Below are 17,145 nucleotides of genomic sequence, written 5' to 3'. Positions count from 1 at the left end.
AATATTTTTGAAAATTTAAGCCTTCTTCAACTTAAACTTAAAAACAGCGAAGGTATCTGTTTTGGTGTCTGCTGTTCTCTACATTATGTACTAAAAACACTAAATGAACATCACCACACCAACAGGCAAAACCAAGATATTACCAAAGAAACACTACACTTCTGGCTGGGCATTTGAGTTAGCATGTGCTTGCGGAAATTACAGCAAACCCCGGTAAGGCAGAAATTCAAGCAAAAGTCTCGTTTCTCCTGATTTACTCATCTATTTATTTACAAGGGAGTTTTGTAATTATACATTTCAATCTGGTTCTGTATTTTGTTAAATAGTACTCAAGATGTTATGTGTTCAGTCAAAATGCTAAAATCTAGCAAATGTTTAACCTCCAAATTTTAATAAAGACCTGCCTGGTATTATTTCCACTTAATTCTTTACCTCTACACACTGCCAAGCTCAAAAGAGACCCTTTTCACAATATCAGAATCCAGTCAGCACTCAAGATTTCTGGCTATATGAATTAATTTCTGCCCTCAATACTGTGGACAGAGTATCGCACAAGCATTCTTGCACTGACAACATTTTCTTCTTCTGGTCATTCCTGTGATACTCAGACAGGTACATTACAGACCCAAAGATCAACTAATGAGTCTTCCAAAACCCAAAGAGAACTCCATATAATACTTGCCCTCTTCCACTGATATCAACATAAATGATGCTAAATGAAAAGCTAAAGCATCTAACACAAAGATACAGGACTACTACACAAAACTCAACTTTAAAATGTGTAACATTTATTCCTGATATCCTGAATCTCAGAAAATGTGGAATGTGCTTCATTTTATCAACATAAGAAAGGACTATCTTAACAGGACACTGGTAGTACAGATATTAAAACCAACAACTGACAAAGGGGACCTCATAAACAAAGGACACTGTCACGTGAGCGAAAAGGCAGCTTATGGAATGGGAGGGGGCCAAAAACTTCACCAGTTATACATCTGACATAAAGAATCTAGAGAAGCATTTATCATATGACCCAGTTTATCACTCTTGTGCACAGAGTTACACCAGCACTGTGTCCTAAAGGACTCTATACTACTATACAGTTATCTGCTCATTTGTGTTCACTGCTGTGCTGGTCACAACAGCCAGGAAATGGAAGCCACTTAGATTGATATCCATCTACTAATGAACAATGGAAATATGGTTTACATACACCTAGAAAAATGAAATTTCCAAACAAATGGGTGTTACTGAGGGAGGTTAACTCAGTCTGAGAAAGACAAAAAAAAAAAAAAAAAAGCATGTACTCTCACATACAGATGGTACCTAGCCTTGTATGTTGAAGTTGCAGTACCCAAAAGCAGGAAACTAGTAAGGGTTCATGCTAAGGTTGATGAGACTGTGATGTAAAAAGGTAGAGCATAAAAGGGAAAGGACACTAAATACATTTCCTAAAATATTTACATAAGCTTGACACATCCATAAATATTTTATAAATAATAGACTAACATGTTTACATATACAATGAATTGTTCACCTAGAAAAGAAAAAGAAAAAGAAAAAAAATTACGGAATTTCCAAGTAAATGTGTGGATTGGAAATTATCATTCTCAGAGAGATAACCCAGAACTAGGGGGAAAAATACTGCATGTTGTAATCTCTCACTTGCGAAAGCTAGCTAGTTTTATGTGCAGGATTTAATTGTAGACATTGTCTCTCCCTGCTCTCAAACCACAGCTTATCAAATAAAAGGTCCAGTGACATGTATGAGTTACCTTTTTTTGAGTTCTTGGTCAGTGGGATCCATAAACAACACTCCTTCTTGCCCTCCAAACATCACTAAGACCCCCATTGTTGAAGACACCAAATACTTGAGTCATAGGACATGGAGAAACCAAGGTGGTACCAACTGGCTAGCTTTCACCGTATGCTGCAGGACCCTTGAACACTACAAAAATGACTAACCTGGAAAGATATGCCCACTGGTATAATAGTGGCACAAATATTATGGGAGTAACCAACGACTTTTAAAAAACAGATTAATGCAGAACAGAACTCACACTCGACACTGTTAACTTAGCACCCACATCTATAAAGGAAGAAAAAAACCAGTAGCTAGCTAGTACACACACCCCCCTCAAAACCTATTATTGCTTAGCTAAATACACAAACTATATTTAACTGCCACTTTAAGTCGTCTTTATACCTCTATAAGCACACTTCTTGACCCTTATCAGAAACCCACAACCACAGATAAGAGGCTGTGAAGTAGTCACATCTACATGCTTTATCTTAAATTACAACCCACTGCCACCAAGGTACGGGGATGGAATTGGAAGAAGGGGCAGAAACAATGCCAGACGCTGTTTAGAATGTATTTGCAGACAGGATATCATAGGCATAATTTTATTGAAGACTATGTAGAGATTTATCCTTGTGTTATTCAAATATTGATTTCTTTGCTCCCATACCTGGTTGCAATCTGGACAAGGCACTGTAATGCTTATTCGAAGTATCTCCTGCCTGAATGTTGTGTAAACACTGTCCCAATTTATTCTCTGACTTGTCAGTAAAAGTTGATCAGTCCGGTTTGGAGAGATGGCTCAGTGGTTAAAAGCACTGACTGCTCTTCCAGAGGTCCTGAGTTCAATTCCCAGCAACCACATGGTGGCTCACAACCATCTGTAATAGGGATCTGATGTTCTCTTCTGGTGTACAATGTACTCACATACATAAAATAAATAAATCTTAAAAAAAAATTTTTTTTTTTAGGTTGACCAGTCAATTGGTGAAGAGAAGAGAGAATAGGGTCGAACTTCCAATCCAGTCAGGGGAAAGGGAGAGGATCTGCCAGAGGGCTGAGAAGACACAGTGAGAACATACTTGGAGCAGAGAGCACAAGACCAATACTAAAATGCAGGTATCTCACGGATTTTGGTTGAAAGGTACCCAGATTAGCTTAGAGAAATAGAATGGATTAACAACTGCTCAGCCATATTATGCTGTAAAATAAATCTCAGTCTGTCAAATTTATTTGGGAGCTAGCTAGGATAGAGAAAAATTATCACTTTTATAAATGCATTTATATGCTGTCAACACATCACCAATGTACCCATGAACCAGCAGTGACTAGGAATGTATGCACAAAATGAAGCCTGGAAAATCCCAACATGAATGAGGGAAGAGCATGGAGTCCCACTCCATCTCAGAGGCTTTTGTCAAATCATGGCTTCAGGAGACAAAATGTTCTTTAGGGATAGGGTCTGAAAGGATATCCATGCTCCCTCCCTCCAGGAGATGGTCTTACCCATGCACATACAAGTCAGCACTAACTCAACTAAAGAATCTAAATGCAGCCTATGAAGCTAATTGGAAGAATAAGAGGCATGGGCACAGAAAGGGGGTTTGGGGAATAAGGAGTGGATTTCATCAAGATACAGCCATGTATGAAATCCTCAAATACTAAAGAGGAGAATAAAATAAGTTCAACAAACCAAAGCATAAGTATCTGTGAGTCAACAACCCTGAATTTCTGAACATAATTTTGGTCAACTATGAACCTAGGTAAGAAGACATCTTTTTTTAAAAACACACAGAAAAATACTGGAAAGGTAATAGTGTAGTGATTTCTCAGAAGCAAACATTATTACACTAATATTCAAAAAAGGAATAGAGAACCACAAACACATTAACAGTAAATAGTATTCCACCAAAAACAAGCCTAGGAACCTGTAACATTCACTCAAATATAACCCAATAAACTAAGGACAGGTCTGACTAACTAAAATCAGTAAATTAATGAGCATATTGTGAAACAAAAGAAAACTTGGTCATTTTTCAGGTCAAAACTCAGATGTGACTCAAGAGACATTGATTTACCTGCCAAATAGCTTTGCCACATACATCAGTGAAATCAATCTACAAAATTTTTTAAACATTGAGCCATTGCTGAATGAGAACAGCTGTTTGGATGGATTTACCCCCCCCCTTTTTAAGACTTATTTATTTATTATATATAAGTACACTGTAGCTATCTTCAGACACACCAGAAGAGTGCATCTGATCTCATTACAGATGGTTGTGAGCCACCATGTGGTTGCTGGTATTTGAACTCAGGTCCTCTGGAAGAGCAGTCAGTGCTCTTAACCACTGAGCCATCTCTCCAGCCCTGGATTTATTTTCACAAGTCAATTTTTTTGTTAAAAAAAAAAAAAATGACGTTTAGCCATGTAATAATGGCTGGCATTCTCGTTTTTCCTGTTCAAAGGGTCTTGCAATTAATATTGCTCACTTTAGGAATAAAACACATACACAATAAATCACTAGTTTAAATATGAATAGTTGTTCTCAAGAATGAAGAGCACAGACTACAATCTGTCAGTATTTTTAGGGATAGGTAATATACAACACCTTACACCTTGTTCCCAGTGTCCTAAAAGAACATAGTCTAGGACTGTAGGAAAACTCTATTTCTTAATTTTTATTTGCCTGGTCCTTCCTAGTATGTTGTTACTGTTAGAAGAAACTAGTAATAGCTTCATTTAACATAAGCATATATGTCTAGATTCTTACAAAGGACAAAAATATATCCTGCATTTAAACTCAAGGGTCCTCCAATTGAAGAGTCAGAGACATCCACCCCAATGATCATTTGCATTTAATAGCAGATTTCGCCCATTTGTATCATTGCACCAATCATTAATTTAGCTACATAGTAGGAGAGAAAATAACTTGATAAGTATATTATTGGGCACACACCTGTTATACCAGCACTTGAAAGAAGATTATCCTAATTGTAAGACCAGCCTACATAGATGAATTCCAGGATAAAAACTACACCTAGCAAAACAAACTCAAAAATATCAACCCATTAATTAAAAATTTTAAAACAAGATTAATGTAACTTAAAGAAATCATTTTTTAAAGTTTGATAAGACCTTCCTTATATGCAGTCTCATTACTATCCAGAAACAAAGTTGAGTTCTGTGTTCTACGTATTATCAAAGACAGAATACACAGAAAAAACTATGCCTTAAAAACTGAGAAATTAAATCTAACTGCACCATTATCCCACTGTGAGGAAACCCACGAATCACGTAAAAATACAAAAGATATTAAGCAAAGAGCTTGATCTATTTACTGAAATCATAGCAATGAAAAAGTATTTTCAAACATCAAAATTATTCCTAAGGGAAGGGTGTAACTCAGTGGTAGAGCAACTGCCAAGCATGAGTCTCTGCCTAGGTTTCACTCCCAACAAAAAATTATCTAATATAATGAAACATAAAAAGTATCTAGGATAATAGAGAATCTATGATATGTAAAGAACCATTAATTGCAAATACCAGTAAAGTTTAACAGAAATAAAACTAAATAATAATGATTTAAAATTCACGCAGACATGGACAAAAAAAAAAAGACAAATAATTAATACAGACATGGGCCAAAAAGGACAAAAAGCAAACTGAAATCACATAGATACAAACAAAAAAGATAACCTTGGACTCTGAAAGCCTATACAATATGAACAAAGAAAAAACACCTTCATATTTTACATGTTCCAATAATAGGCTTTTTGGGGGAGAGAGGAATCAAGACAAAGTCACTCAAGCCTACTAAAGATCTGGTCTCAAAATAAGTTAAGTCAGGCCCAATATTTTTTAGCCAACATATGTTAATCCTACTTTTTCAAAGCACAACTAGCTTTCAAAGCAAAACTTAGTGGTCATATAAAAAAGTTCTCTGCCAGGTGTGGTGGCACACACTGTTAATCTCAGCACTTGGTGGCAGAGAGAGGGGATCTTTGAGTTTCAAGCCAGCCAAGAATACATACTGAGACTTTGTCTCAAAAAAAAAAAAAAAAAAAAAACCAACAACAACAACAAAAAAAAAAAAACTAAATACATGGCCAGGCCTGATGGTTTAAGTTTTATTCCCAGCACTTGGGAGACAGAGGCAGAAAGATCTGTCTGTGAGTTCAAGGCCAGCCAGTACAATGAAACTTTGAGGCCAGCCAAGGAAACATTAAGAAAATCTCTAAATACAAAAATGAAACAAAACGATGTCTTTTCTCATTATGCCAAAATATTAACATTCTTACATTCTTACTCAACAACCCTCAAGCATCTTTACAATTCAACTGTCTCCAACAGGCACAGCCCTCTTTGATATTGATAAAGATTAAAATTTATTCTTATAAATCACAAATAGTGAATGTAAAAAATATTTTATGCAACCTTTCCTTATACTAGGCAAAATATTCTGAGATCATACTTTGCAAATATTGTTTTTATCATTACCAGAATAGATGAGTTCTGAGGTTAAAATAGGTTATAACTTTTTCAGGAAATGCTGTTACAGCATACAGATTCAAATTAAGAATTCAAAATTTTTTAAATCTAAGCCTATTAATTTATCCACCACACATATCCTAAGGATTCTCTAAGTGCTAATAATACTTTGAAAGCTGAGTGTGTGTGTCAGTGTGTGAGATAAGTTAGTTCAGGCTCACGCTACACCTTAAGGGTACCAGTCAATCAACAACTTTCAGAACTTGGCTCTTTCTACCATGGGTTCACAGGATAAACCTCATTGTTAGGCTTGTGCTACAAAGTGCTCTGACCTGTTATCTCATTTCAAAGTCTCACAAATACACATAAATAAACTATACGAACTAATTGCTGGTACCTAACTCAGTGTAAATATGCTAACTTGTATGTTTTCAAATAGAAGAACTCAAATTAACTACTGAACTATCCTAGTGCTTAAAATAATTTTATCTAAAATAACAGTGGCTACAAATTACCCAAATTTGGTACATCCACTGATCTATGCAGTTGCTAACACAAGTTAGAAATCTCTCTAGTGCCAGACATTAGCTAGATACCTTTGCCACTAGACATTAAGTTGGTTATTTAAGACGCATACAAATTATAAAACCATCCATTTGTATAGGAAGGTGACCGAGAAGTTCTTGAGCTGAATAAAACATGCAGAATACATGTTCTAGCAAATAATCACTCTAATCGGCAGAGTCCTCATGTTGTCAAGAGTTAGAAACCCGAGAACTTCAAATTACAAAGACCTACATTAAACTAGTTTTATTTAAAATTCAATTTTCTAGGTTCCATCTCCTAACTCCTATGACTCAGAGTAGTTCAGACGTTATCAAATAAACTGTAGCAAGCTCTTCTGCAATCCTGACAAGCAGCCAAAATTGGTTACCACCTCTCCAGACTCACTCAAGTTTTTATTTATCAAACATCCCACCCAAATTTGCAAATGGCACAAAGGATGTGAACAAATGCTCTGCAGCCTGTTTTATAGCTCTCTTTATTCAATTATCCACCACGCTCCTTTCTTTTCTAACTCTAAAAGAACCAGTTAACCTAGTTCTTTGAAACTGACACTAACTTTTAAGTATTCAGAGGAGTGCATGGTATATAACCCCAGCAGAGGCTGGCAGGAAACTGCCAGAGTCAGAGGCCTATCTTAAAAACAAACAAGCAAGCAACAAGCACAAACTGAAAAACCCATTCAGAATAGTAAAAACAAGTCTAAGAATTTCAAGTCACTGAAAAACTCTTTATCCCCTCAGTGGCTTCACAGCACTTTAACTAGATCAATTCTACTTCCTGTATGGGAAATAAGTATATAACAAAAAAAACACCACTCAGGGGCTCTTAGGGAATACTCAGGGGCCACTCTCAGGGAATCATCACAAAGTGGCAGTAAGCACAAAACCATCCTTTTCTAGGTAGTAGGAAGTATACTTAAGGTATACTCTACCTTAAGTATAATCTGAGGGTAGAAATAAAGTTTTATGTACATGGAAGACTCTGGCTTGCTACTAAACAGTAGGGCCTAAAGGTTTTGATTAATTTAATCAGCAGACCAGGACACACTAGGAACTGATTTCAGAGGGGGACTATGTGATCAGAGGGACTTTGCAACTTTAAGGTATCACAGAAGCCCTTAAGAGAATGGACATATGGGGCTGGAGAGATGGCTCAGTGGTTAAGAGCATTGACTGCTCTTCCAGAGGTCCTGAGTTCAATTCCCAGCAACCACATGGTGGCTCACAACCATCTGTAATGAGATCTGATGCCCTCTTCTGGTGTGTCTGAAGACAACTACAGTGTACTTATATATAATAAATAATCTTTAAAAATAAAAAAAAAAAAAGAGAGCGAGTGGACATATAAACTTGAAATACTAGGCTCTGAAATGATAAGGGAATTAGTTTCCTAACTTGTTACAGTGTCTCAAAGGTACCAGCTCAATGTCATCTTCTCTTTAGCATCAGTTAACTGATATGTCACCCCAAAACCACACAGCATACACACTTAGGAAAAGTTATGCTTTCAGCAAATAAAACAATCATAATTTTATACCTTATAAAGCCGAAGTCATTGGCGTGTCACACCAATTATTTTTGTTATCTAGCTAAGTAGAAATTAGTTTGACTAAGAGATTTTCTTAAACAGTCAAAGTGGACATCCAAATGTTTATATTTATAAAATAGAAATACAAAAAAAGACCTTGATAAATAACAATTTCTCCCAAAAATAAAACAAAAGGGAAAAATAGTGGTATGGCAAAAAGCTATAAGAGAAATAACTTGTTATACATTTTTAAATCAAGATTTATAATCACACATGCTTAGACTGTGCACAGTTGGGTGTTTTCTCAAATTAAGGGCAAAGCACCAGAGCTGAAACATTAAGACATTGAAACTGTCAGACTGCTGACATGCTTCAGCACTTCAAAAGTGTATACAGGAGAATCAGGAATTCAAGATAAGCATGGGCCACCTTTTCAAAATGATCAAAGAAGTAAAAACACTAGGGAGGAGCTGGTGAGAAGGCTCAGGGGTAAGGGTGCTTGCTGCTAAGCCCTACCTGAGTCCAATCCCCAGGCTCCACAAGATAGGAAAGAACTTCTGACCCTCTTGCATGCTCCCTACACACAAATATGTGAATGTAATAATAAAAAAAAGCAGGGATGCTGATGCAGGATCATCAAGACTATATAAGGGCATTACATTGAAACCTTGTGCCACCCAGAGAAAAGACAAAAGTCAGACTACTTATCTTTCAACCTTACTCTGTTGATCACTTAAGTATTTCCTGTTTTTGTAACTTGCCTAAAGGTTCAATGACTATATTTCTGTCTATACTACATAATAAGATGACTTTTTTTTTCTTTTTTTCGGAGCTGGGGACCGAACCCAGGGCCTTGCGCTTGCTAGGCAAGCGCTCTACCACTGAGCTAAATCCCCAACCCCATAAGATGACTTTTTAAAGAAAAAGTTTTCATAAAACCAAAATTACTCATCAGTGAAGTTTCTAAAATCCATATATAAGCATATTAAATTCTGTACCAAAGTAACAACTCACTTAGCAAAAGAAAAAAATAAACAAGCTTTATTCTCAGGTGGGAAACTATAATTTCTTCCTAAAGAAACTTTTGGTAAATAGAAAACACTAGCATGTAACAACTTGGCCTAGAGCTATACATATATAGTGTACTATAATGTTCAGTCCTACCTTTGATATTACAAATTAGTTAGGTAAAAACTAACCACTAAAAAAAGCTTAACGAAGGTACTAAGTCGATAAAAGCTAAGTTTTAAACTAACCCATTCCATATTAAGCACTATCAAATAAGTTTTTAGTTTGTCTCACTTCAGAGCTTACAACTCACCAGTAGAAAGAGACAATTTCAAGACACACCTATCAATAGTTTCCTGTTTTATTTCCTTTTTTGTAGAAATGTAAAAATAGCAAAACTATTTGTACTACTTTCCAATGTCAACATGAGGGGCAAGTACAACTAGAGCTTTCTATGAATGATGGAAAACCCTGCCTAAAATATACCATGATGAGCATAGGACCACACTTAATAGGATTATTTTATAAAAAGATGCAGACATTATTAAACTGTATCTAGAAAACTTAAATTTCCAATGATCAGTAGTGATTAATTCTTTAACGTATTAGTATGTTACCCCAAATGTTCAGTACTTTTGAGGTTTAGGGTGTCTCTTTAGACTTTACCAGCTGAGATGTATCATCATCCAAAAGGCTTTAACATTGACAGGATTTCAGATCTTCTGATGAGGCATGCTCAGCATACATAATGAATATATTACAAGATGAGAACATTTCTAGAACTGATGGGATAGACAGAACATACAGCTAGAAACTTCAAATCCTCAGAAGCAGTACTTAATATGTAATTTTGTAATTTTACTAAGTTCACACACTCGTGTATGTAGGTACACGCATACATAAATACATATGTGCCTACATATATACATACATACATACATATTTCATCTAAACAAGAACTCCAAATATACTTTTTCACTCATGGAAGACAACGAGTACTGTTAAGTCTGAAATTCTGTGAAGTTTCACAGAATCCCTACAAAAATAATACACCCTAAGTTATTTATACCATTAAGTTTTTTTTTTTAATTACTTAAAACTCCTAAGGATTCTCTCAAACACTTTCTTTTCTCTTGTTTTTGAACACAATGAAAACAAAAACAGATCCAGAAACTGTGGACCACTACTCAAATCCCAGAACTCAGGAGGGGCTGAGGCGGTAAGGTAATCACACAGGCCCTGACTCAAAGAAAAAGTATAAATACACTCATTATACACGTGTATAGTGAACCTCAAAGGTGTACCCTGAACTGAAGATTGATTTTATAAGGAGATGAATCTCTATGGATTGGGGGCCAGTCTGGTGTGTATCACATTCCAAGCCAGCCAGTGAGATCCTCTCAAAAGAACAAGATTTTAATTTAAAAAGGAAAAATTAGCTCATAGTATGTTCCATTCCTGCCATAAAGAACTAGGAAAGAATAGAGTTATGGTATCTGTTATGCTACAGAAGTCAGAGAAGAGGTGGAAGTGAATTACCAAATAAGGTATAATTCAGCATGTAACTAGGGAGAAAAATTACTAACAATCTGCTTGCAAATGGAACTAATCAACAAAGACACAAATAAAAAGTAAACAAAGCCAATGAGTATTTGAGTTCGTTTATGAGAGAGAATGAAAACCAAAGTGAAGAAACAAACAAAAAGGGAAGACAAGCAACTAACCCACTATTAGGCCTAAACGACAGTCAAAAACCCTAAGGAAGGCTTCAAGGCAAAGGGTCACAAGGACCACAGCATAGCTTGACTTCCACGAATATAACACAATTCTTGGCACAACAGTTGTTGAATGAATAAGCAAGGAAACTGGTGAGGACTATTTTAACCCTAAAGGAATTCACTGCCTCACTGTAAGTAGATGAAATCATTTACAGACACTTTCTTGAGTGTATAATACTAATTTCTTCCTGGATTTCAGAATGGATGGTTGAACTGGGTAAAGCTGTTACAAAACAACTTGAGAGTCTATCAGCTCAAGTACAATATACTATTGCAGTTCAATTACCAAAACTGCTCAAAACAAAGCATACTAAAAGTATAGTCTAGCCTTCCAATAGTTAATGTGCAAAATAAACATAGAAGAGTTATTGATCAATAGTACTATCCAGGAGGCATGCAAAACTATAGAAAATTCACCCATAAAACTGACAATTGTCATTTTAGTATCCAGGATTGTCTAATACTTGAATACGCTACCTGCTACACTTATAAGCATGTTAAGTTTATCTGCATAAGCACCACAAAGTGATATCTATATTCAATACAACTATCTTCTGCTAATTACTCCATCCTAAAGCAATCTCCTGATCATTAATAATTCCTCAATGCAGAGGCCAGTGTTTCTCAATATATGATAGCACCAAGTAATGCTGATTCTGCCATTAGACAAAAAAATAAAATAAACAAAAAAGAGTAAAATGGAAGATGTAAAATATTTTCAAAAAGCAGTTAAAGACATCAAGAACTAGTCATAAACAAAAGCAATAAGCCTCTGGCATTCTACTGCGAATCTCCTCCATTATTTAATCAATACTGCGTGAGTAAATGTTATCTACTTAAGCAATGAGGTCTTATTGTCAAAGAAAAATAGACAGCTTTTAATTACCCGAGTGAAACTATTTTATCCCACCATGTGGGCTTTAAAAGTAAATGTTATGTCCATAAACTGTAAGTAAAGTCAGCCTAAGAATGTACTGATTCCCATCCCCACCACAATTTGTGAGCAGGTAACAGGAAGATATCAGCACTGCAAAAAATAAAACAAGACTAGCTTAATCTTCCTCAGCTGTAGAGCTCATCTGAGGCTAGCCTCAATACAAAAGGCCAAATAAGAATTTAAAAAAGGACTGTTTCATCTAAACATCAAGACCCCCAGGGGGTGGAACATAAAATTTTAAATGGTTATAACAAAAATTAATTTCCTGAATTTCAAAAAACCTTTTTAGTGGTGGTAGCTATCTTGATAAACTTCTTACGTGTATAATTCATGATTACAATTAAAACTTGAACACCTTGGGAAATAATTTGAAGGACCAATGATTTCAAACTAAAACCAAAATCCTTAAAAACTCAAAAATTTCTTTCTTGGGAAACTGTTCAGGAACTCTCTAATCATTAGCAAACATTTAGTTTAAGACTGTATTTGTAAAAGCACTATCAAACACTGTGCTCATGCTAACACCATTTTCCTACAGTGCCTGCAAAAATAAAAAACAAAAATGGATTCAAAGTGGTATCAGCACATGGTAACTTCCCCAGCTAAATGCACTGTTTTCTTGAACTCTCGCAGTATGCATACATGATAGTTTAGGCCAGAAAGCTACTTACCACCTTCCCTTTCTCTAACTCTTTGAGTATGCACATTTTTGGCCTTATTGTGACCTGTGTTGTCACTGTATTTGTTTTCAGGACTATTAGATCTCCGCAACATTTTGTTTGGTGGTGAAGGATCTGCGGCGTCTCGCATCTTTTCATGTCTGTGATCACCACTGCTGGGGTGACTCTTTGACGAATACTTAAGTGTCTGTAAAACATCACCCCCCCAAAGAGAGAAAAATTGAAATTTAAACTCAATTCTCAATTTAAATTACGAGTTTTGGTATATCAAGTTCCCTTACACTAAAACTCAGAATTTCCATTTTCAGTACTTCCTTTATTCAGAGACGATGTAAATGATCAAAAGTTACTGTGCAACTCCTAGTAACAAATGCAACCATAAAACACACAAACACACACACAAAGAAAAAAACCTACTCGATCATGTAAACCTTTTTAAGCAGTATTTTGGCACACTGATCCACTAGAAAAAAAAACCTTCAAAACTAAAATCACTTTTTGAGAGCTTAAATTACTATCCATTTAATCTCTATAACTAATAAATACATCAAGCACATCTATAAATTAGCGTATTTTAATAACCATATTTTTTAAAAAACAAGTTTTTCCTCTTTTTTTGATTTAAATAAAGCACTATCCCTAATTTATAAGTTTTCAGGGATAAAATACTTTTAAAAGTAACAATATGTGCCAGAACAAACTGATTCATGAACAATGTTTCTAAGAAGGCATAATTCTAAATGCTCTCAAAATAATGGTTTTACACTGCAGGTGTCTGAAGATGAACACAATGTATCAGTTGGGAGGGAAGGAAGGAGGGGGAGAGGGAGGGAAGGAGAGAGGGAGGGAAAGAGAGAGAGAGGTCAATAATGTTTGACAGATGCAAATGTTCTGACATCCCAGAAGTTCCTGTACCAGGTTAGAAAACATGCTTGCACTCTTCCCAGGCTGGTGGCTCTCACGTGTAATCAAGCATTCAGAAGACTGACAGGAGTAAAATTGGACACAAGCCTGGACCACAGAACCTTGAGGGGGACACAGACCTGTTCCTATTCTTTTCTCTTTTAAAGGTGATTAGAGTATAAAGCATTTACTTCTGTTGTCTTCAGACAGTATCCTGAGGACACTTCAGCAAACCTTTAAAACTTTACATGCAAAACCTTCAGTGGAATAGACACCCAGAATCATTTCTATTAGAATGAAGTACTAAGTCACAGAAGGTTTAAATTAACTGAAGCAAAAACAAAACCTTTCCCTTGAAATAGAATAATCTGAGCTAAAAAAAAAAAAAAATGGTAAGAGTATCGTTACTGAGAGTAACTCAAGTTACTTCTCTCTGGCCGTTCATATACTTTTAAAACTTTCACATTTATCTTTCAGCTCCCCAATAGAATAGTAAGCAAATGTGCCTCCGAAGTCACCTATCACTACACCTCAGTGACTCCTTCACACTCAAACCTAGCCAGGTCTTCCTGCTTCCGAGTATTTTTTTTTTCCTTAAAAACAAACAAGCAAACAAAAACCAAAAGGCAAAACAAAACAAAACCCTGAACTTCCTCTAGTCAGCTCTCAAGATAAGTCCCTAGACACGTTTGGAGAATGCTAATAAAAGCCAATACGGAATTTTAAGCGGGCCAGTGGTGCTACTTTCAGATTTGTTGCACCAAAGGGCCTGTAGCGACTTTTGAAGCCTGCGCTCGAGTAGCAGTCCCTCCCTTCCCCCTCCAACCCCTTCAATCCCTCCACCCCATGATCGGCTGGTACCTGGAAAGGCTGAGAGTCCCCCCTCCGGTCGTGACAGCTGAAAAACAGTAAAGAAGGACCGTAGTGTGAGAGACATCCCGGGAAAGGAAGAAAGCGGGTCTCCCGTCCGCCCCTCCCCGCGGGCCGGCGACAAACGTACCGGCGCGGATCTGTGCGCTGCGGACGCTCCCGGGGCTCAAAGGCCCGGGTTCGGACTCGGGCCGCAGCCGCAGCAGCAGCCCGCTCGCCAAGCCCGCCAGGTCCCCAGGGCGCCCGCCTGTCCGCCCGGCCCGGCCCGGCCAGCCGCCTCCTCTGACTGATCCCGATCAGGGTTAACAACAAAAATGGCGGCGCGGCCAGCTCCCGATAAGGACGCCCGCCCGCCCGCCCGTCCGCCTGCCCGCCCTCCGCCGCGGCCCGGCCCGAAACGAAAAGACGATTTACCCATCACTGAGTCTCTGCTGTTTCCTCGCATACATTACCATCAATGCCCGGCTGTGTGTGTGTGTCGGGGAGGGGGAGAGCGGCCGCGAGGCGGGCGGGCGCGCGCGCGGGCGGCGGGCGGGCGGCGGGCAGCCCCGGCACCAGGACTCGGCGCACCCTCGGCGGCTCGCGGCACCTCCCCGTTACTGGCGCCGGCGGTCCCCGGTCATCTCCCTCCGTCACCACCGCTTAGGGTCAGCCGGGACAGAGGTGCCAACTACAGGGCGGCAGCGCGAGCCGGGGGGAGGGGGCGAGAGGCCGTGTTCCGGTCCCCGCGGAGAGCGAACGCCTCCAGCACCTTCCCTCCTCCTGCTCCGCCGCCGCCTGCCCTCCTCCCCCCCGCCGCCGAGTCCTTCTCGCCGCCTCCTGCCGCTGCTACAGCCGCCGCCGCTCCACCAACTACATCCGGGCAACTCGGACGCAGCCGCCTTCGGGAAAGCTCGGCAGTTTCCGCCACACCCCCTCCTCCCCACCCCGCGCAGCTCGAGAAAGCCGCCTTCGGCAAACCTCGGCTTGCTCCCGCCCTCTTCTTCCTCTGAGGCCTGGGCTCCTAGCGCCGCGACCCGTCAAGCCCTTCCGGTTGCTGCTTTTCCTCGCTCTCGAATCCGGCCACTCCCGTTCCACTTTAGGGGTAGTCGTGCTCGGGAGCCTGCGTGAGGCGGGCCCTGGGGCCTCCTGGCTGCGCGGGGTGGGAGCCGCCTTCGGGAGGAGAACCGTGGGGCGCGAGGGACGCCATCTCGGACTAAATGCGGAGCGGCGGCAGCTGCGCGTGCGCCCAGAGGCGCAACGGCGGCGGGGGCGGGGTGCCCTCCGCGAGGCGGCCGCGGCCCCCGCCCCTCGGGCTCCTTGCGGGGGTCGGAAAGCCCCTAATTGGGCGGCCCGGACGGTTTTCGCGGAGCCTCGACGGGCCGCGGCGGAAGTCGCCCTCAGTCGGCCGTGAGAACCCAGAGTCGCGGCCGGTGCTGTCACCGACTAGCGCGGAGCACACGCCTGTGGCTCAGGCCTGGGCACTGCAGACGTAAGTGCCCGGCCACGGGGAGCCACCGAGCCTTCCTACCGCGATTCCTGTGTCCCTCCTAGCTCTTCCTCTCCCTGGAAGGAAATTCTTTCGAGAGGACGGGTGTGAAGAAAGCGTGCGGTGTAGTGAGTGAGGTTGCTATAAATTATTTGCGATACACGGGGAGGAAACGTAACAGTGACAATCTTTTCTTGGTGGCAGCCCCGGAACATGGGCTTAACAGAAGGAATTGCAGTAAACAGTAAAGAGAGCAGGATAAAACACATAAGGAAAGTAAACAATACCCCATCAAGGTTAAAAAAGAAAAATCGAAAAGACTATTTGGTATCCAAAAAGTTACAACAGTGTTAATTCTAAATAGTGTAATAACGGAATAGACCTAGAAATAAAGAGATCTTGAAATCATAGCAGAAAAAAAATGTTTAAATGGCAGTGTCGGCTTGTCAGATTCACTTATCAAATGCTAAGAGATTGTTATGGCAACTAGTAAAACCCTGCTTAGTGCCCACAGAAGCTGTCAGTAACTAGGAAAAAAAGGTGGTCAGTGCCTGGAATGACAGGGGAGGGCTAGAGGGAGAGGTCATTGGTAACAGATTAAACACAAGAAACAATTAAAATGCCCTTGGTGGGGCTAGTCAGATCTCTCCTGTAAGGGTCCTTTGGTCCGGTCCCAAACACCAAGTTGGAAAAAATATTACATGTCTTACACAGAAATTCTGAAGACTTCCATCATCATTCTTACTCCTTGTTCCCTTCTGAAATAGTAACAGGACTGAGCTATGGAGGGAATGTTCAGATGTAGGAGTGATACTCATTGATTGCAAAGTTACACAGTAAAATTCATTTTTCACTCCCACATCAGCATGTACCCAATGTACATAGATGTGAGAATGACATAGATGACAACATTGTCTGCCTCAATAGTTGATATCTCATACTGTAAACCATCCTTTCCACTATATATGGACTGTCACGGTTTTCACAATTCTCATGCTTAGTGATTTTGTTACTTAAATGTCCACCAGTGATAGTTGTGATGTGTCTAGTTTTCTTAGACATAGTAAAGATGTAGTAAGTCTTAGAGGTAAAAACCTGGACTAGATTAGTTTTATTC

General features: G+C 39.3%; 1 protein-coding gene across 24 annotated transcripts in view; it reads right to left on the bottom strand.

Moving 5' to 3' along the window:
• The window catches only part of Wac (WW domain containing adaptor with coiled-coil), a 60,151-nt gene extending 44,383 nt beyond the window's left edge, over window positions 1-15,768 (bottom strand). For 6 of the 24 annotated variants that reach the window (XM_087590708.1, XM_087590711.1, XM_087590713.1 and 3 more), the window contains exons 1-3: window positions 15,521-15,768; window positions 14,552-14,588; window positions 12,779-12,974 (exon numbers count right to left, since the gene is read on the bottom strand). In XM_087590708.1, coding sequence (XP_087446834.1) covers window positions 12,779-12,917 — 139 coding nt within the window. In that variant the 5' untranslated portion in view covers window positions 12,918-12,974; window positions 14,552-14,588; window positions 15,521-15,768. Of the gene's footprint in view, window positions 1-12,778; window positions 12,975-14,551; window positions 14,589-14,690; window positions 15,417-15,520 lie in introns of those variants that run through there. The other 18 variants (XM_087590710.1, XM_087590712.1, XM_087590716.1 and 15 more) reach the window with 5 other exon arrangements.
• Window positions 15,769-17,145: the final 1,377 nt, after the last annotated feature.

This window comes from Rattus norvegicus, chromosome 17 (assembly GCF_021556685.1).
Source record: "Rattus norvegicus strain SHRSP/BbbUtx chromosome 17, alternate assembly SHRSP_T2T, whole genome shotgun sequence".
NCBI classification, from domain to species: Eukaryota; Metazoa; Chordata; class Mammalia; order Rodentia; family Muridae; genus Rattus; species Rattus norvegicus.
This window is presented reverse-complemented; position numbering and strand designations above follow the sequence as displayed.